General features: G+C 46.9%; 1 protein-coding gene across 2 annotated transcripts in view; it reads left to right on the forward strand.

Annotated features, from left to right (window-relative positions):
* Positions 1-17483, forward strand: part of BCAS3 (BCAS3 microtubule associated cell migration factor) — a 3998327-nt gene that overhangs the window by 117648 nt on the left and 3863196 nt on the right. For both annotated transcript variants that reach the window (XM_086954924.1, XM_086954923.1), the window contains exon 5: positions 5821-5927. In XM_086954924.1, the coding sequence (XP_086811050.1) occupies positions 5821-5927 (107 nt within the window). The remainder of the gene's footprint in view (positions 1-5820; positions 5928-17483) is intronic.

A 17483-nucleotide genomic window follows, 5' to 3' on the forward strand; every position in this document is an offset into this window, starting at 1 on the left:
CTACCCGGCCAAGCTGCGGATCATAATGGATGGCACTACGCACTTTTTTCAGACTCCGGATGAAGTTTGGCAATGGCTGGAGTTGTATAGAGCGGGGACGGACAGATCGCATAAAAGTAGGCGAGATCAACCTAAGCCGCCCCGGGTGCGGCAATCGCAGCGCATCAGGTCCCGCAACAGGCGCCAGTGGGAGAAACGGGAGGCTCAAATGGCGGCGGAGAAGAGGGATGCACTCGCAGTGACGGCGGCCATTACGGGGTCGCAACAGACCAGTGAACTGGCAGAATCGGACTCAGGCGGGGAAGGCAGCAGAACGGGAGGAGAACTCTCAGAGGCGGAAAGCTCGAAGGGGCCGATAGTGACCCCACAGACATCGGATGGCATATTTTGCGGCTGAGACTGCCTTGGGACTTGATTGAGACTTCATGGTAGGGTGGTATCCTGTTGGTGGAGGGCGGGTTGCCGGGTGGGGGGGCTGAGTGCTTAGTAGGGGATGAAGACGCGGGGCGCGGGCTCCGCTAGCTGGGGTCGGCGGTGACTCACCCCCCTTGGGCCCTTAAGGCCGACTGTGGTGGAGACCACAGGGTAGGAGTGTGGGAAGTTGGACCAAGGTTTGGATGGGGGCTGACATTGGGTTCGTGTGCTCTGTCCTGGGGAGTGGGGTTTGGGGAGTTTTTCTGTTCTGGGTGTGTTCGGGGGGGGGCAACTGCATTGGGGGGACTATGAACCTACGTTATTTGAATCGGACTGCTCGAAGTTGGAATGGGGACATTACCTAACTTGAAATGCCTGACGTGGAATGTCCGGGGGCTGCGAACTATGATAAAACGCCACAAAGTTCATGCATACCTAGTGCGTAGGGGGTTCAGATTGCTATGCTACAAGAGACTCATCTCACCAAAAAAGAGTGCATTGCTTTGCAGAAAAGATGGCGGGGCCAGGTGTTTGGCACCACTTACTCGGCGTATGCCAGGGGGGTGTTGATCTGTGTGAGGGCGGGGATACCCTTTCAAGTGTTGAATCAAATGGTGGATCCAGATGACCGGTTTTTGGCGGTGGAGGGGAGGTTATATGGAAGGGATGTGGTTCTCTGCTGTGTGTATGCACCGAACACTGATCAAGCTCGGTATTTTGATGGCCTCTCGGGGTCCTTGGCCTCTTTCCTGGTGGGCCCGATAGTGTTAGGGGGGGACTTCAACTCGATCACGGATGTGGCTCTGGATAGGTCCCATCCCCCCCTGGTGGACTCCCCGGTGCGCAGGTTGGCCGCGCACAGGAAGGACTGGCAGGATAGATGGGGGTTGCTGGATGTCTGGCAGGAGCGGCACAGGGACGCCAGGGATTACTCCTTTTATTCTGCTCTCCATGATCTGCATGTCAGGATCGATTCGGTGCTCTGCGGTGGGTCCCTAGCCCCATTGATCTCTCATACGGAGTACCTGGCTAGGACCATCTCAGACCATAACCCCCTATTGGTACATATTCAGTGGCAGCGGGAGCGCTCAGCGATACCAACATGGCGGCTTCGGCCGGAGACGCTTGAGGATTCTGTGTTCAGCGATGCGGTCCAGCAAGGCATTGATAGCTATTTTGGAGTGAATGTGGGCACGGCCACGAGTAGGTCCACTGAATGGGATGCAATGAAAGTGGTGGTGAGAGGGGTGTGTTTGGGTAGGTTTTCGAATGCTCGAACGACTGTGTTGAATGCACTCATGAAAGCGGAAGAGACTTTGAGGGATCTGGAGCGCCGCAGGCCGGCTAGGCCGGATTCGCAGACCCAGTTATTGGAAGCAAAGGAAGTGGTTGCCACCGAGACAGAACGTTTAAGGTGCTACGACTACAGGCAGTATATCATCAGAGCACATGCGGAAAGGGACAAGGTGGGCACCCTCTTAGCCAGACTAGCTAATCCGGAACTTAGGGGCTGCCCGGTCCTCAGCATTAGTAATGCGCGGGGGGAGATGGTGTACTCCCAGGCAGCGGTATTGGAATGTTTTAGGGGGTACTATGAGGAATTGTACCAGAGTCAGCTGGGGGTGGGGGTGCAGGACATTGCGGAATACCTAGGGGAGAGGCAGCTTCCGGTCCTGGACGAGGAAGACGCGAGGGAGCTGGGCGGCCCGATCACGCTTGCAGAAATACGGGTGGCCATCAAACATATGGCCCGTAACAAAACGCCTGGGGTGGACGGACTGCCGATTGAATTTTACCAACAGTATGTGGACAGCTTGGCTCCCAGGCTTCTGGTGGTGAATACGGAGGCTTTTGAGGCTGGGGAATTGCCTGGGTCCATGCGAGAGGCCTTGATTGTACCGCTCCTAAAGCCTGGCCGGGATGCAACGGATGTAAGGTCCTATCGCCCGCTATCCATGTTGACGGTGGATTACAAGATTCTGAGACGAATTCTAGCCACCAGGCTGGCCCCACACATGACGGGTTTGGTACACAGGGACCAGGCCGGGTTTATACCCACGAGGAGCACGGCGCTGAATATTCGCCGCCTAGTGGGAATAATGGACGCCATCTTGGACGGGGAGGGAGCTCCGGCGGCCCTGTCCGTGGACATTGAGAAGGCCTTTGATAGTTTAGAGTGGCCTTTCCTGGATGGAGTGTTGGAGAGGTTTGGCATGGGCAAGGGGTTCCGCAGGTGGACGAGGGTCTTGTATACCTCGGCGACGGCGAGGGTGCGTTTGGGCGGTCTGGTGTCTGCGGCGTACCCGGTGGGCAGGGGCACGCGACAGGGGTGTTCCCTGTCCCCCCTATTGTTTGCTCTGGCGATGGAACCTGTGGCGGTCCATGCGAGGTCGGGTGACAGGTACGCGGGGATAGCCAGCGGCGGACAGTGGCACTATATATCGCTATATGCGGATGACCTGCTCCTGTACCTCGCTGACACGGCGCGGGCACTGGACGGGGCGATGGACCTGTTGTCGGAGTTTGGCCGGCTATCGGGCCTTAAGGTCAATTGGGCAAAGACCTGTGTGTTTCCACTGAGAGCGGGATCGCCCGACCCCGGCGGCGATTTAGGCGTGGTCTGGGAGCCATCTTGTTTCACCTATCTGGGAGTCCGCATCTACCACGCGACTGCGGACCTATTGGAGGGCAACATTGGTCGATGTGTCCGGGCACTGAGGGGCAGCTTGTCCTTCTGGTCGACCCTCCCGCTGACGGTGCTGGGTAGGATCGCACTTCTAAAAATGGTGGCGCTCCCCCGCTTCCTCTACTATTTCCGGACGCTGCCTGTCTGGATTCCTCAGGGGGTCTTTAGAGACCTGAGGTCAATGATTATTGGCTTCCTATGGGGGCAAGGCCGCCGAAGAGTGGCCCTGAGCACGCTACTTCGCCCCAAGATAGAAGGGGGCATGGCTGTGCCCGATTTCGAGCTGTACTATCTAGCGGCGCAGTTGCAGGTCCTTACGCAGAACGTGGCTAGGGTGTTTCGGGGTCCAGAGGAGGACCGGGATCGGGGGATACAACGCCACGTACTGTCCTATATTATCATGCAACAGAGGCTTGACTTGCGGGGCCTCACTATGGAGGAACGGACACTCCGGCTGTGCTGGCAGAGAAGCCTTCGGAGAGCGAAGGCCTCGCGGCCTTATGCTCCGGAGATCCTGATCGGCATGCTGACGGCCTTGCCGCACGGGGGAGATTGGTCCCCATTGCTGGACTGGGAAGAGGCGGGACTACAGGTAATAGGCGACCTATACATAGACGGGGCTTTGGCACCGTTCGAAGCGCTCCGGGACCAGTTTGGGCTGACCGACGGGGGGTTCCTCCTGCACGCGGCGGTGGTGGCTGCCATACAGAAGCACTGGAAAGGGGAACTCATGGAACCGACGACGACTATGGCGTGCCAGTACGTGGTAATGGCGGCAGGTACGTTCAAAGCTGTGACGTGCCTCCATAGTAGGATGCTGAACGAGGGACTGGAACCGCTCCAGGGGCTCAAGTCTAAATGGGAGGAGAGTGTGGGCCGGCCCATACCGGACTCGGCGTGGGGCCATATCCTGCGGCGCACGTGGAAGGGCACGAGAAATGCGCGCTTTCAGCAAGTACATTTCTATGTGCTTCATAGGGCCTACTTAACCCCTGAGAAATTACAGCGGTACTTTCAGGTACCGGATGCCCGATGCCCACGGTGTTCGTCTCTGGGAGCGGACATGGACCATTTGTTCTGGGGGTGCTCGCACTTGGAGGCCTACTGGGCGGAGGTGGGGGACCTCCTGAACGAAGTGACTGATAGGGAGGTGGAATTCGATATGGCGGCATGCCTGCTGCTCTGGTTCCCGCACACCAAACACACCAAGGTGACGAGCAAATTCATTGATCTGGGCCTGATATTGGCGCAAAGGGAAATTTTGTGGCATTGGAAGTCCAGGGGGGGACTCTCACTGCGTAGATGGAAGAATGAATTGCTGCGGTGGTCTGACTGCGAGAGTGTGCTCTGGATGAAGCAGGCCGTCAAGATGGGGAATGAGAAGGCATTGGATGCGGCACGTGCATGGGAGTTAGTGGTGCAGGCCTTGCGTGATTCTATGGTGGAAGATGAGGACGGTGAGACTTAAGCCGGTGGACACCGCGGGGCGAACACAAACAGTATCATAACCCGCACTGTAATGGATCCATCCAACTTGTCGGAACGAGGCATACACCTTAGCAGTTGCCAGGGGGGGGGGGGGTTTGGGGGGGTTGGTTAATGGGAGTTTGGGGTGGGTCGGAAGCCACATGGATGGTGGCCCGCCAGGGCACCTTGGAATTAACAGGTTGGTGGGGTACTGCGTGGAGTGAGGAATGGCTGGGGGGAGCGGCCAGGCAGGATAAACATACAGCACCTGGGGCGGGTCCCGACAGGGGCGGTACCACTGATTACCACTGGGATGGCTGACTGGAGCAATGTTGAGGGAAGGGGGGGTAAAAGCAGATACGTAAAACGACATATCAACCATGGTCCCTATGGGACGTGCACCGTGATGTTTTCCTCTTGAGTGGAGTATTATGCCGCCCGGCCTCCGGGATGCGGGCTGAATGGCTGTGTACGATCTGTGTTTTACTGCTGAACGGGGGGATGTCACGAGTGAACTGGCTGACTACTTGTATCCTGTGGTTTATAACTCTGCAATAAAAATATATTTAAAAAAAAAACAGTCCTGCACACCTTCTGAAGCCATAGATGTATACCTACACTGTTTACAACTAATGGGACCCTCCGGATCCTGTAGCCCATGGACTGAGCAACTACTTGCCAGTGCTCTAACTGCTAAAAGTTCCTTCTGAGAATAGGTACAATCTAACTGGCAGTTGTTGTACAACCTCTTCTGCCACACTGATAAGTCAAAAGTTTTTTACAGGGGACATTCTTGTGACCTCAATGACAGTGGTGCAGCTTGTTAGTTTGGACTCTATGTGGTAGCATGTTTCCTTCACTGCTATGTTATTACTTTATAGCTACAGCGCCCACACGTGGCAACGCATTTTCAATACTTGTATTCTCTTGCTTCACAGTGAAATCAAGACCTAGAGCGAGGTAGCCATGCAGGTGCCTTGTAAGGCACTTTTGACCGTGAAAATGCTATGTCCTAATTACCAGGGAATTAATTATGTAATGATGGTAACAAGGTTGTAGCCTAATATAATAATATGTATACACTGAACTTTAGGTGCAGCATTCGTTTGTCTGTTTTTACGGCAATATCGTTGCAGGGGTGGCGCACCACAGTTGCATTAATGGGGTGATTTAACAATCCATGCTAATTCACAGAAGGTTTAGCAAACACAGTCATGTTCTGACCTGATTTCCTGTTTATATTACAAATTTAGACACATCAAGAAATGTAGAATTCCATGAAATGCACAGCTCTGGCAATGACCCCCCTTTGCTTCTGATGATTGGGTACAGCGACGGGATGCAGGTCTGGAGTATTCCTGTAAGTACAAATAACGTTTGTGATTACCTTTTGCCTAATATGTTGCTGATTAAAAAAACTTCAGTGGGAGAATAGGTCTGTAACCATTCCAAACCTGTTGCTTTGACGCAAAAAATGTTTTATGGTGACCTGCTTTCGAACCTGTATTTGGTGACTGGGTTGGAAAATGTAACCAGAAACGCAATGCTATTGTCTATTGTTTGCTGTGAGCACTCAGGGCAGTGAACTAGTCTGTTAGCTGCATTATGATGTTTTGTTGTAAATTTGCATGCATAGGGTCTTAATGTTGCATCTTCATGACTGCCCTGCATCCTGTTGCCTATCAACTATGGACCAGGGATGTATAAGAAGATCTGTCGGCTATCTCCATGTCACAGGTTCCAGTTTTGAGTCCAGATGACTGTACCTCAGCCTGATGGTGATCTGCTACACAGCGTTGAGACCTAAGTCCTAATTGAATGTCTATTTTTGCTAAGGCTTTGGTGCAGACTTCAAACATTGAGCAGATATTGTTTGGCTCGTGTATTATAAAGTGTGCATTTCTACACCAGGTCTTGTGCTTTATATCTAGGCGTGTCAAACTCTTTCGGACAGGTGATGATGATCCAACATTTTTAGCTGTCTCTGCGGCCCATAACTATTGTTGGAGCCAGAAGGAGTGCAGTGGGTGGAATGTCTTGTGAAGTTGTGCCCAGATTATCTGCAATGGTTCTCGTGAAGTATTAATACACTCGTTCTGAACTCTAGCACTAACAAACCATGTCTGATGATGAAAGATAAGCAATATGTATGTAGCAATAGGAAGTTACAGTGACCCTACAATAACTTGAACCTAGATCTGTTAGTTTGGCTGCTGCCAGCTATATTGGCCCCATAGGTGGTTCCAAAATAAGTGTACATTCAACGACGAAGAAAAGCTGCTGTATGGTAAAATATGGCTTCATCCACATAAGTGTTTCCTTTTTGTGAGATAAAGTCTGCTTTAGCCCATTGCCCTTATGTAGTGCTTGTGTATTGAATATAAAACTAAATCTATGAAGTCTTATCAATATTCATGTGTAGGGTTATTCAGGGTTCTCTCTGGTAGACCAATGCCCTTCCACACTGGCCAGATGAATTGCAAATAATTGCCATCCATTTTGTCTTTCAAATTAGCTTTTAACACTGCCTCTGAATCTTCACATGCCTCTACACGCATCCTCTTCTCTACATGTGTATCCCTGCTGCCAGGTACAGCTGCGCACAAAGTCCAGCTCCATGCCTTTATTCCAGATTTGCAAGTAAATTAACAACTTCTAAACCTCTCCTCACGTGTCAACAACTTCAACCAGTGGTCCTCAGTCAGAACTCAACACAGCTACCTCTCCATTTCAAACTCCATATATGCTTCGTGATCACACATGTGGTGATCGACCCACAGTTCGTCCTGGCAACAACTTTCAATTCCATTTCAATCTCTGATGCAGTCACAGAATATGTAGCTTGACTTATTATCATGTACCCGGCCCCAACGGTCTACCAAATGCACTGTTCAGGTACGACCCCGAGTTTTGGTCCTGCTACCTAACCCCTCTGTTCTCCAATAGTTTAGAGACTGGAAACATTCCTGACTCCTGGAGGGGCAGCATCATTCAACCCATTTATAAGTCAGGAACACGCTTAGACCCCAGAAATTACAGACTAATAGCCCTTATAGACATAGAGGCAAAGATCTACGCAACAAACCCACTGGCAGATTTGGAGAAATGGGTAAGATGCAAAACTCTAATCCCGAAAACACAGACTGGGTTCCGAGCCAGCATGGGGACTTTAACAAATATTTCAGCACTTACCCTCTTAGCAAAGAAAGCAATTGCCAATTCAAACATCCTCTACACATGTTTCGTAGATCTTAAAGCTGCCTTTGATAAAGTGCCAAGAGCCAAACTATGGGCTAAAATGAAAGCTTGGGGAATTCCCTCCAAATTGTTAGAAGCAATAGTCAACCTTTATTTACAAACCTGGGTTCAGATAAAAAATGGGGATGGCCGGAGTTTAACTAAGAAATTTCCAACAAAAAATGGGTTAAAGCAAGGATGCGTTCTGGCGCCGTGTCTTTTTTACATCTACACGGCTGATTTAGAAAGCAACCTTAGTCTTATTCATGGAGACCCACCCAAACTGGGAAAGACACCAATAGCAAGTCTGTAGTATGCGGACAACCTCGTGTTACTCTCTCAAACCCCGCTTGGTCTACAGCGCCTGATCTCTCAACTAGCAATATACATCTCAAAAGAACAACTGTTAATCAATTTAAAAAAAATCTAATGTTTTATGTTTTTCCAGCTCTCATAAAAAACACTCCTAATTCATCTGGAGGATAAACTCAAGTATTTTATTGCAGGTAGAAGTATATAAATATCTGGGGGTTCTTTTAGATCGCCATTTAAGTTTCAAACAACACCTAGAACATTCCAACATAAAACCAAACAATTATGCTTTGCTTTTAAAACTTTACAGAAAAGCCTAAGTGGCAGCTCAACAAACCATCTCCTAAAGGTAGTGGCTGCAAACTTTTTGCCAGCGATAACATATAGCTCAGAAATGCTGAATACTAAGGACGCTCAAATGCTAAATCTAGCTCAGTCTAGACTGTATAAAAAACAGTTTTTAATCCCACGACACATCTCTCCGGCGCAGATACGCCTGGAATATGGATTAACGAATCAGATGCAGGCCAGACAAGGTGTCCTGGCCAAATATTACTGGCGTATGAGGGCTGCGGAAGACAACACGCTTGCCCACCACTGCTGGGAGGAGGTAAAAATACAATCAACAAACAAAAACTCGATATACCAAATTTTAAAACCAGCGCTTCAAACGCTAAATCTGGAGGAATCCTGGCAAACACCCATGTCATACCCTATTTAAAAAAAATCACAAACAAATCAGTAAAAACATTATCGTTTTAATCTAATAAAACCGTATTTCCCGGTAAAAGTCATGCATGGTTGGTGATTCTATCCTATAAGCATATGAAACCACAACCCTATCTGCAAGAATGCTTTAGAGACCCCTACAAGCGGAAATTGACCTTATTGAGATTGGGCTAGTTTTCCAACAAAGATCTTATCCCAAAATGGCTACAGACCTGGCCATCCCTGGATTGCCGCCTCTGTGGCAACGGAGAAGAGTCACTACTACATCTATTCTGCATCTGTCCGGCACTACTTAACCTAAGGACGTCATTTTTAAGGCCAATCCTAAGAGGAACTCAAATCCGGACTTGCAGAGCTGCCGTCATAAAATGCCTTAGAGGTTCTTCAGTTCAACTGTCTTGCAACACCGTCAAATTTTTGTCTCTAGCAGCACAAAAACTAGAAAAGAAAGGAACAGCACAAAACCTAGGAAAGAATGGAACACCAAAATAAGAACTTGGCAGTAGGGTATAAAATAGCCGACCTAAGTCTTTTTCAGACCTGTTTCTGTACTCCCCTTCTTCCAAAGCCCCTTTCTATGACAAGCCCTAGGCACAAACATGATCTTATCTGTAAATGTTCCAGGATATAAAAATATAGTGACTTAAGAAACTGGACAGAAAATTATGCATAACAGTTTTGAACTTTGCTCCCTCTCCATTTTCCGTTGGCATCAACATTTTAATTTCACCAGAAAGCATGGACATGTTTACATTGCTGTTATGATAATCTGCTGCTCTTTGGTTCCATTCCATACGAGGGTTACGATAACTAAAAATGTTTTAATGTCATTTTTATCTGTACCTGTTTTGTGACATTTTCATCATAGTGGTATGTTCCACTCTTTTTATGGTTTTAACAGATCAAATAAAAGTATTTTTTCTTACTATTACCATGTCCTCTACTCAGCCGTGTTAAGTGTTATGTTGAAGTTTATGACCAGGGTTTGGTTAGTGGTAATTGGTGGTTAGTGGCAGAGAGGGTGGCATAAGAGTGATTCCTGAATGTCTTGTGCTCGCTCCTTATGCCAAGATTCCTACTTGAGGTATAGTTTCCCTACTAACTAGATGCAAACATTGGTATAAACAGCTTTGTGTGGAATGGTAGAATTTTTATCATGGAATCCGAGTAGACAAAAGAAGCTAATGAAATTGCTGCTGAACCCAGGTAATGTGCTTGAGTTTTTTTGCTCCCAACTCCAGTATTGAGCATGTGTGATGGATGCGTTTCTGGGAGAAAAGTAGACTTGGGAGACCCAGCAAGAGTGGCATTTCCATAGTCAAACCAGAAGACATGAATGAAAGATTTTGCAGAATATGGGAGATGTGTCCTTGAAAATTAGGATATTGGTCCAGTTTTTTAACTTGAATATTCTTAGAAAGATGATCTAACTAGATTTTCCAAAAGAGGTAGGAATGAGAGGAATACCAATCGCAGCTACTTTTGCTGTCCAGGATTACATCAAAACGATATGCTGCTGCAGAAAAACAAAAATCTCAAAAACAATTAGTTACCCACTGCTAGATATTCCGAAGGCAACCATTCAGCGCCGGTATATCTTCCACAGCACACACCCACAGGTGTCAATGGCTGTCCGTTATAATGGAACGTGTCCATCACATGAAAAAGTAGTTGCAAAATGTTGTTTGTAAAGCGCTTTGTCAAAGAGATGCGAATGGAAAACAGATTATTATCATTATTAGTGGCAGGAGATGTAGCTTTATGATGACTGATGGGTTGTGGTCTTTTGATTAATGGGGTGTGATTAATGTAAGGGGAGTTGGTCTTGTGATTATTGGCAGGGTGTGGAATTGTGCGGTTAATTGAAGGGGTGCACATTTGTGATTAACAACAGTGGATTTATTCTTGTGAATAATAACCGGAGCATTGACTTGTGGTATGTGACATTGGGTCTTGTTCTCGTGATTTATGTGTCAAGAAGTTGATGTTCTGGGTATTGTATGGAGCCTCAGAGTGTAGTCAGTGGCAGGGATTAAGGCTTTAATTTAGAGTTATTGGCAGAATGTTTCTTCGTGCGGTTATTGGCGAAGGTATTTCTAATCCGAGCCTCTGATTTAATGCTAAGGTTTGCTTTCATGCTTCTTTTCAAACACATGTTCATGTATTCAAGTCCCTTTATTTTCCTTTGTCTGCAAATCAGTTGTAAATGAGAAGTACTTAGTGTGGCTTTATAGCTACCACTCTCAAAAAGTAGCCCCAGTTCGATACAGATATGACCCGTGTGAAGAAAAATGAATCGGTGTAACAGAAACATCATTGGCTTATGTAGGCAGAATTAATGTACTCAATTGAAGACGGGCCCAGATCTTATGTGCATCTAAAAGTATCCATATCCAAAGATTGGCTGAGGGAATTCGTATACGCCTGCCGCCCCACCTTCCATAGGCGGTTGTTCTTGAATGCTTTCTAAAACCTGTATTGTTTACTTCCTGTTACATTGTGAAAAATGAAATAACAGCATTTGTAAAAGCATACCGCTACCTCCGAAGAGTTATTCCAGCGGTAGGGGCTGTCGGGATGATTAAGCGAGGTATTGCCCAGAGTCACATGGGGATCGAACCGTGAAACCCGTGGTCCGTAGTCGGGCACCCTGGCCGCTGCCCCACACCTCTTCCCATTGTGGGTTTGCACCCACGTCTTGCTCTTACTTTCCAAGTACTCATTCAGAAAACAACGGAGCTTTCAATTTTCCATATCATTGCCACCCTTTAGTGCAGTATAACTCTCATAAAAACTCAAATTGTGTATGGGTTAAACAATTCGTTATTACAGTATTTATAACACTCAACCAGTCAATTCAATTCAATTAAAAAAAAACTTTTATTCGATTAACGTTCCATTAAATCATAAAAGTACATTTACAAATTCGAATAATATAAAAACGCAAGGTTATAATACAATTAAAAAGAAACAAATTAGTAATTTGAGACATAGCTAAAAGACATCAATTTCAGGATAATCAGAGTACAGCGATTAACAATACATCAAGGTGAAGATAGCCCTATGTTACAACGCAATCTCATACATGATTTTAGAAAAAGAGCTACGCATTTAGCTACATGCGGTGTGTCTAACATCTGTAGTGCCAGATAGGCTGGCCGGCATGTTCTCAACCCCATTTTTCGAAGGAGTGGGATGATCCACCGTTTGCGGGTTTGTTCATAGTAGCGACAGAACAAAGTAAGGTGGATGGTCGATTGCGTTGATACACCATCACAAGGGCACTTTGCCAGATCATGGGACCAGTTTAGCACCTTGGGAAAGGTTACAAGGCGAAAAAAGAGTTAAAGCGAAACCTCGTTAAAACAAATTTCTCATAATTACTCAAAAAGAATGTTAAATAGGGCTGAATACCTGGGAGGTTTGGACCATCAGAATTTGCACGTTTGTTGGCTTGGAAACTTCACTTAGAAGGCGGAGGTCTCTCAGATGGTTTAAGCAGAGAGCTTTCAACGCCTTTCTACTGATGTCTAACAGAGTTGATGGTTCAGTGAAGTAAAAAGCACAGTTCAGATCTGTTAAGAAGTTGGATACATAAAGAAGCCATGGGATTTTTTTCCACTTCTCCAAAGATAGACAGTCTTGTAATAGAGAACGGGTTAGATGACATTGGGGTTTGGTCCAAATACGGTGCCATAAAAGGATCGGCTGGCATCTAATGTTATAGATTATATGATCGATACCCAGCTCAATATGGGAAGCGTATGTTGGAACACTATGAGGAAGTGCCAGAATATATTTTAGGAACCCATTTTGGACCAGTTGTAAACCATCCACATAAGCGTAGCCCCAGACGCCTGCACCGTAGATGGCTACACTGTGGCATTTTGCATGGTAAATTTTAAGGAGCTCTTTTGGCGCCGGTTTACCCAGTTTTCTAGAGAAGGAAACAAGAGCTGAAGTTGCTCTTTGAAAGAGCATTTTTTTGCTTGCAACTCCTGCTTTCCAGTCTTGCTGGTCATCCATTAGAATACCTAAGTAAGGGTATTGTCTAGCACGCTCCAATCTAACCTGTTCAATAAAGATGGATTTAGGTTTCTTCTCCTTGGGACCAAAATGCATAACATAGGTCTTGCTTTTGTTAACTTTTAGCCCCAGGGATAGCATAAACTGGCAATATTTATCTAGTTGATTTTGCAACTGCATTAGTGTCCTAGCTAAGATGACGGAGTCATCCGCATATAGTAAGGCGGGTATTGGACGATGTTTAATAGATGGTAAGTCCTGCCTTCCCTCCAGCATGGCCTTCTCAACCCCGTTGGTATAGAGGTTGAACAAAAAGGGAGCCAGGACACACCCTTGCCTTACTCCTCTTTTTATTGTAAATAAGGGTGTTAATTCACCGCATAGCCCATATCTCACGCATGCTGTAGCGTCAGAATAGAGCTCGTGGAGGAATTTAATGAGAGGAGGGTCCACCCCAAGTTCACTAAGAATGGACCACAGCTTGGAATGGATCACACAGTCGAAAGCGGAGCTAAGGTCGACATACACTATATATAGGTTGCCGCACTTAGCTCCGGCATATTTACTTATTAAGAGTGTTAAATTTAGTGCCTGTTCGACTGTGCCAAGACCCTCCTGGAACTCGTACTGAAGGTCAGTTATGATGTTCTTCTCAGAAGCCCAATCCTGGAGGCGTTCCAGGATCAGGCGCCCGGCAACTTTCCCCAGGGAGTCCAGGAGAGAAATGGGTCTATAACAGGCAGGGTTATTACGATCCCCCTTTTTGAAGATGGGTAATAGAATGGAGGAGGACCAGGAATCTATAAGGCCAATTTTCGAGACTGCTGCCATCACCTGGGTGACGACAGGGGACCACAGTTCTATGTTATTTATAAAAATATCTAGAGGGATCCCGTCAGGGCCGGGCGCCTTACCAGACTTGGAAGATGTTAATGCTTGAGTGACCTCGCTAAGGCTAAAAGATAATTCAATGGGATAAATCTGTGACCTAGTGGGGTCGTCTGCTGGGTTGGCCATTTTTATGGTGTCAACTGGGGACCCCCCAAATATTTTTGAGAAATGGGTCACTCACACGTCAGCAGGCACAGCCACATCAAGATGTTTTGGCGCATTAGTATTAGTTAGAAATGGTGACTTGACAACACGCCAAAACTGAGAGCTATCTTTAGTTAAGCAGCTTTCGTGGAGTTGGGACCATAAGGTTTTCTTTAGCTCCTTTTTACAATTTTGTTGGGCCACTTTGTAGATCTTTCTTAGGTTTGCTATCTCCGTTGGGTTTCGATTTGTATTATGTAATGCCTTTTTAATGCGGAAAGGGCTTTACGACAAGCTGTGTCAAACCAACCTTGGAACCCCTGATTACCTGATTTATGTTTGCGGAATAACTCAGACCGCATTTCTAGTAAAATCTCAGAAAAACTATTTCAGCTGAGGGGGAGAATCCTCTGCTAGACAGTTGGTTATCCAAGGAAGGGTTTTTGATATAACATTGTCACTGATAGCTACCGGATCTATTTTGGACCATTTCACAGAGAATCCGTTTAATTTATCCATGGTCAGTGATTGCTGGGTTAGTTGGCTGACTTTTTCGGGGTGACGAACACCAGTTTCTATGGATAAAGTAATACTATTGGGGAAATGATCATTAGAGATATCTGTACCAGTGCTAAACCGTTGGATTTTACCTTTTAGCGCCGAAGAGCATAAGATAAAATCAATGGTGCTAAACATGCCCCTGGCGTGGAAAGTGGGACTAAATTCAGCTGGAAAATCTGCTAGGTTATTAGCATAGTCTAGTTCCATTTTGAAACGACAATCATTCAGAGCGTTACCCAAAAATGAGTGTGTAAAGTGGGTTAGTGGACAGTCGTGGTCGTCTAACAAACCACATACCTTTCGTATAGTTGATACACAGTGAGACATTAAAATCTCCCCCCCATATCACATATTAAAATCTCCCCCCCATATTACATCTCAACCAGTCACTAACTATCACCTAACCTTGTCAGGTCAAAGTCTCAAATGTTATGCGTCAAAATATTTTTTGAATTTGTCACTTGACAGATACATTTTAAAGTTCTAATCTAAAAAAGTAGAAACCTCAGAAGGTTTGATTTATTCACCTTTTATTTTTGATTAATTTCAATCTTACAGCATTATATGGATATTTTTTGTTCCAATACAAAAAATCTTTTATCAACCTACAAAGGTCTTAAAAGAAAACCACAGAAATAAATACAGACAAATACAAAAGTATAAATCGATAAAAACGACAGCAAGGTGCAAGTGTGACTCTTCAATATACAGACTCTAAGAGAAAGACACCTTAATCCAATACAATAAAATCATGCATATGTTTCAAACTTCCTAAGATCTAAAACATGCTGCAGCTTAAAATGTCAACAAAGATTATTAGACCGTATATGGATACTATATTTGAGTGTGCGATCAGGATTGCCCTTAATTGTACATCCTACGATAGAACGCCCGCCAACCGCACAGCCCACAAAGACGCCACTCGCAACCATCACCACCTCCTCAGGACCACCAAAACAGCCTTGTTCAAAGACCGCCTCGACAACAAGACCCACAACAGCAAAGAGCTCTTCAACATCGTGAAAGAACTCTCCAATCCTAGCTCCTGCACCAACAACATTCCGCCATCGCAAGCCCTGTGCGACACCCTTGCTGCCTTCTTCCACCGCAAGATCACCGACATCCACAACAACTTCAACCCCTGGCTGAACCCTACTGGCCCAGCCACGACGAACACTCCGAACCCCACCGTCCACGACCCTCTGACCACACGGACCAACGTGAGCACCGAAGACATAATCAAGACCATGAGCACCATTCACTCAGGCTCCCCGTCTGATCCTCTTCCCCACCACATCGCAAACAAAGCCGACAGCCTCATTGCACCCCACCTGCGTAACATCATCAACCTCTCCTTCGAAACCACTACCTTCCCGGAGAGCTAGAAGCACGCTGAGATCAACGCCCTCCTGAAAAAACCCAAGGCGGACCCTAGAGACCTCAAGAACGTCCGGCCCATCTCTCTGCTCCAGTTCCCAGCATAAGTCATGGAAAGGATCGTCAACACCCAGCTCACCCGCTACCTAGAAGACAACAACATTCTGGACCCCTCCCAGTCAGGCTTCCGCAGCAACCACAGCACCGAAACCGCCCTCATCGCCGCCACAGACAACATCAGAATCCTACTAGACAACGGCGAGACAGCAGCCCTCATCCTCTTGGACCTCTTCAACACCGTCAGCTACCACACACTTCGCACTCGCCTTCACGACGCAAGGATCCGAGACAAGGCCCTGGATTGGACCACCTCCTTCCTCACCGACAGAATCCAGAGAGTCCTCCTCCCCCCCGTTCCAATCCGAAACCATCTGCAGGGTCCCTCAGCCCGACGCTGTTCAACGTCTACATGGCTCCCCTCGCTCGCATCACCAGAGTACACAACCTCAACATAATCTCCTATGCCGACGACACCCAGCTTATCCTCTCCCTCACCAAGGAACCCCTCACCTCCAAATCCAACCTGCACCAGGGTATGAAGGCCGTCGCCGATTGAATGGAGGCAAGCCTGCTCAAGCTGAACACGGACAAGACGGAGATCCTCATCCTTGGGCCCAACCCCTCAGCGTGCGACGACTCCTGGTGGCCAGCATCGCTGGGAACCCCCCCCCCCGCACCAACCAACCACGCACGCAACCTAGGGGTCATCCTCGACTCCAAGCTCAGCATGACCAACAAAGTCAACGCAGTCTCCTCAACCTGCTTCCACACCCTCCGTATGCACCGCAAGATATACAGATGGATCCCGACGGACACACGGAAAACCGCCACCCATGCCTTCGTCCGCAGCCGACTCGACTACGGAAACGCCCTCTACGTCGGATCCCCGTCCAAACTCCTCAACAGACTCCAAAGAATCCAGAACGCCTCGGCACGCCTGATCCTTGACATCCCACGCCGGGACCACAACACCCCGCACCTGAGAGACCTGCACTGGCTCCCCGTCGACAAAAGAATCAATCACATTCAAACTCCCTCAATTTGATCCCTTTTAGCAGCTGAGCTGTAGTGGTTTCTAGTTCAAATTAACACTGCTTATTTGAATATAACATATATCAAAATATTGTTGATTACTGCTAGTGCACCTTTTGGGTTTTGTGGGAGGAGTAAACCACAGCTACTCCCTAGTTATGTAAATATGCATATTTAATGAATGTCTGCTCAGTTTGCTCCAGTAAATGTTTGCCTTTGTACACCATTCTATAACTAAATTTAGAGCTAATATTTCTGCACAGTCTAATAAACAATTGTAGCAATTCTTGACATTTTTGATAACAGGATATCTTGCGTCGGAAGCACATTGGAACTACAACCACGAATGGCCCCTTAAGCATTGTGTCAAATATTACAGTTCATTTGTTCTAGGTTGACTGAATGTTTAACTCTTGTATTCAATATTAGCACGTTATACTTGCTCCATGTCCCAGGTATTTCGCTCACTTATAGTTCTAAATGTGTTGTTAATAGAATAATAGCAGTTTTATTGATATGTGGTACTCTTGTGAAAATATGCCTCTTT

Source organism: Lissotriton vulgaris, chromosome 2_1, assembly GCF_964263255.1.
Source record: "Lissotriton vulgaris chromosome 2_1, aLisVul1.2, whole genome shotgun sequence".
NCBI classification, from domain to species: domain Eukaryota; kingdom Metazoa; phylum Chordata; class Amphibia; order Caudata; family Salamandridae; genus Lissotriton; species Lissotriton vulgaris.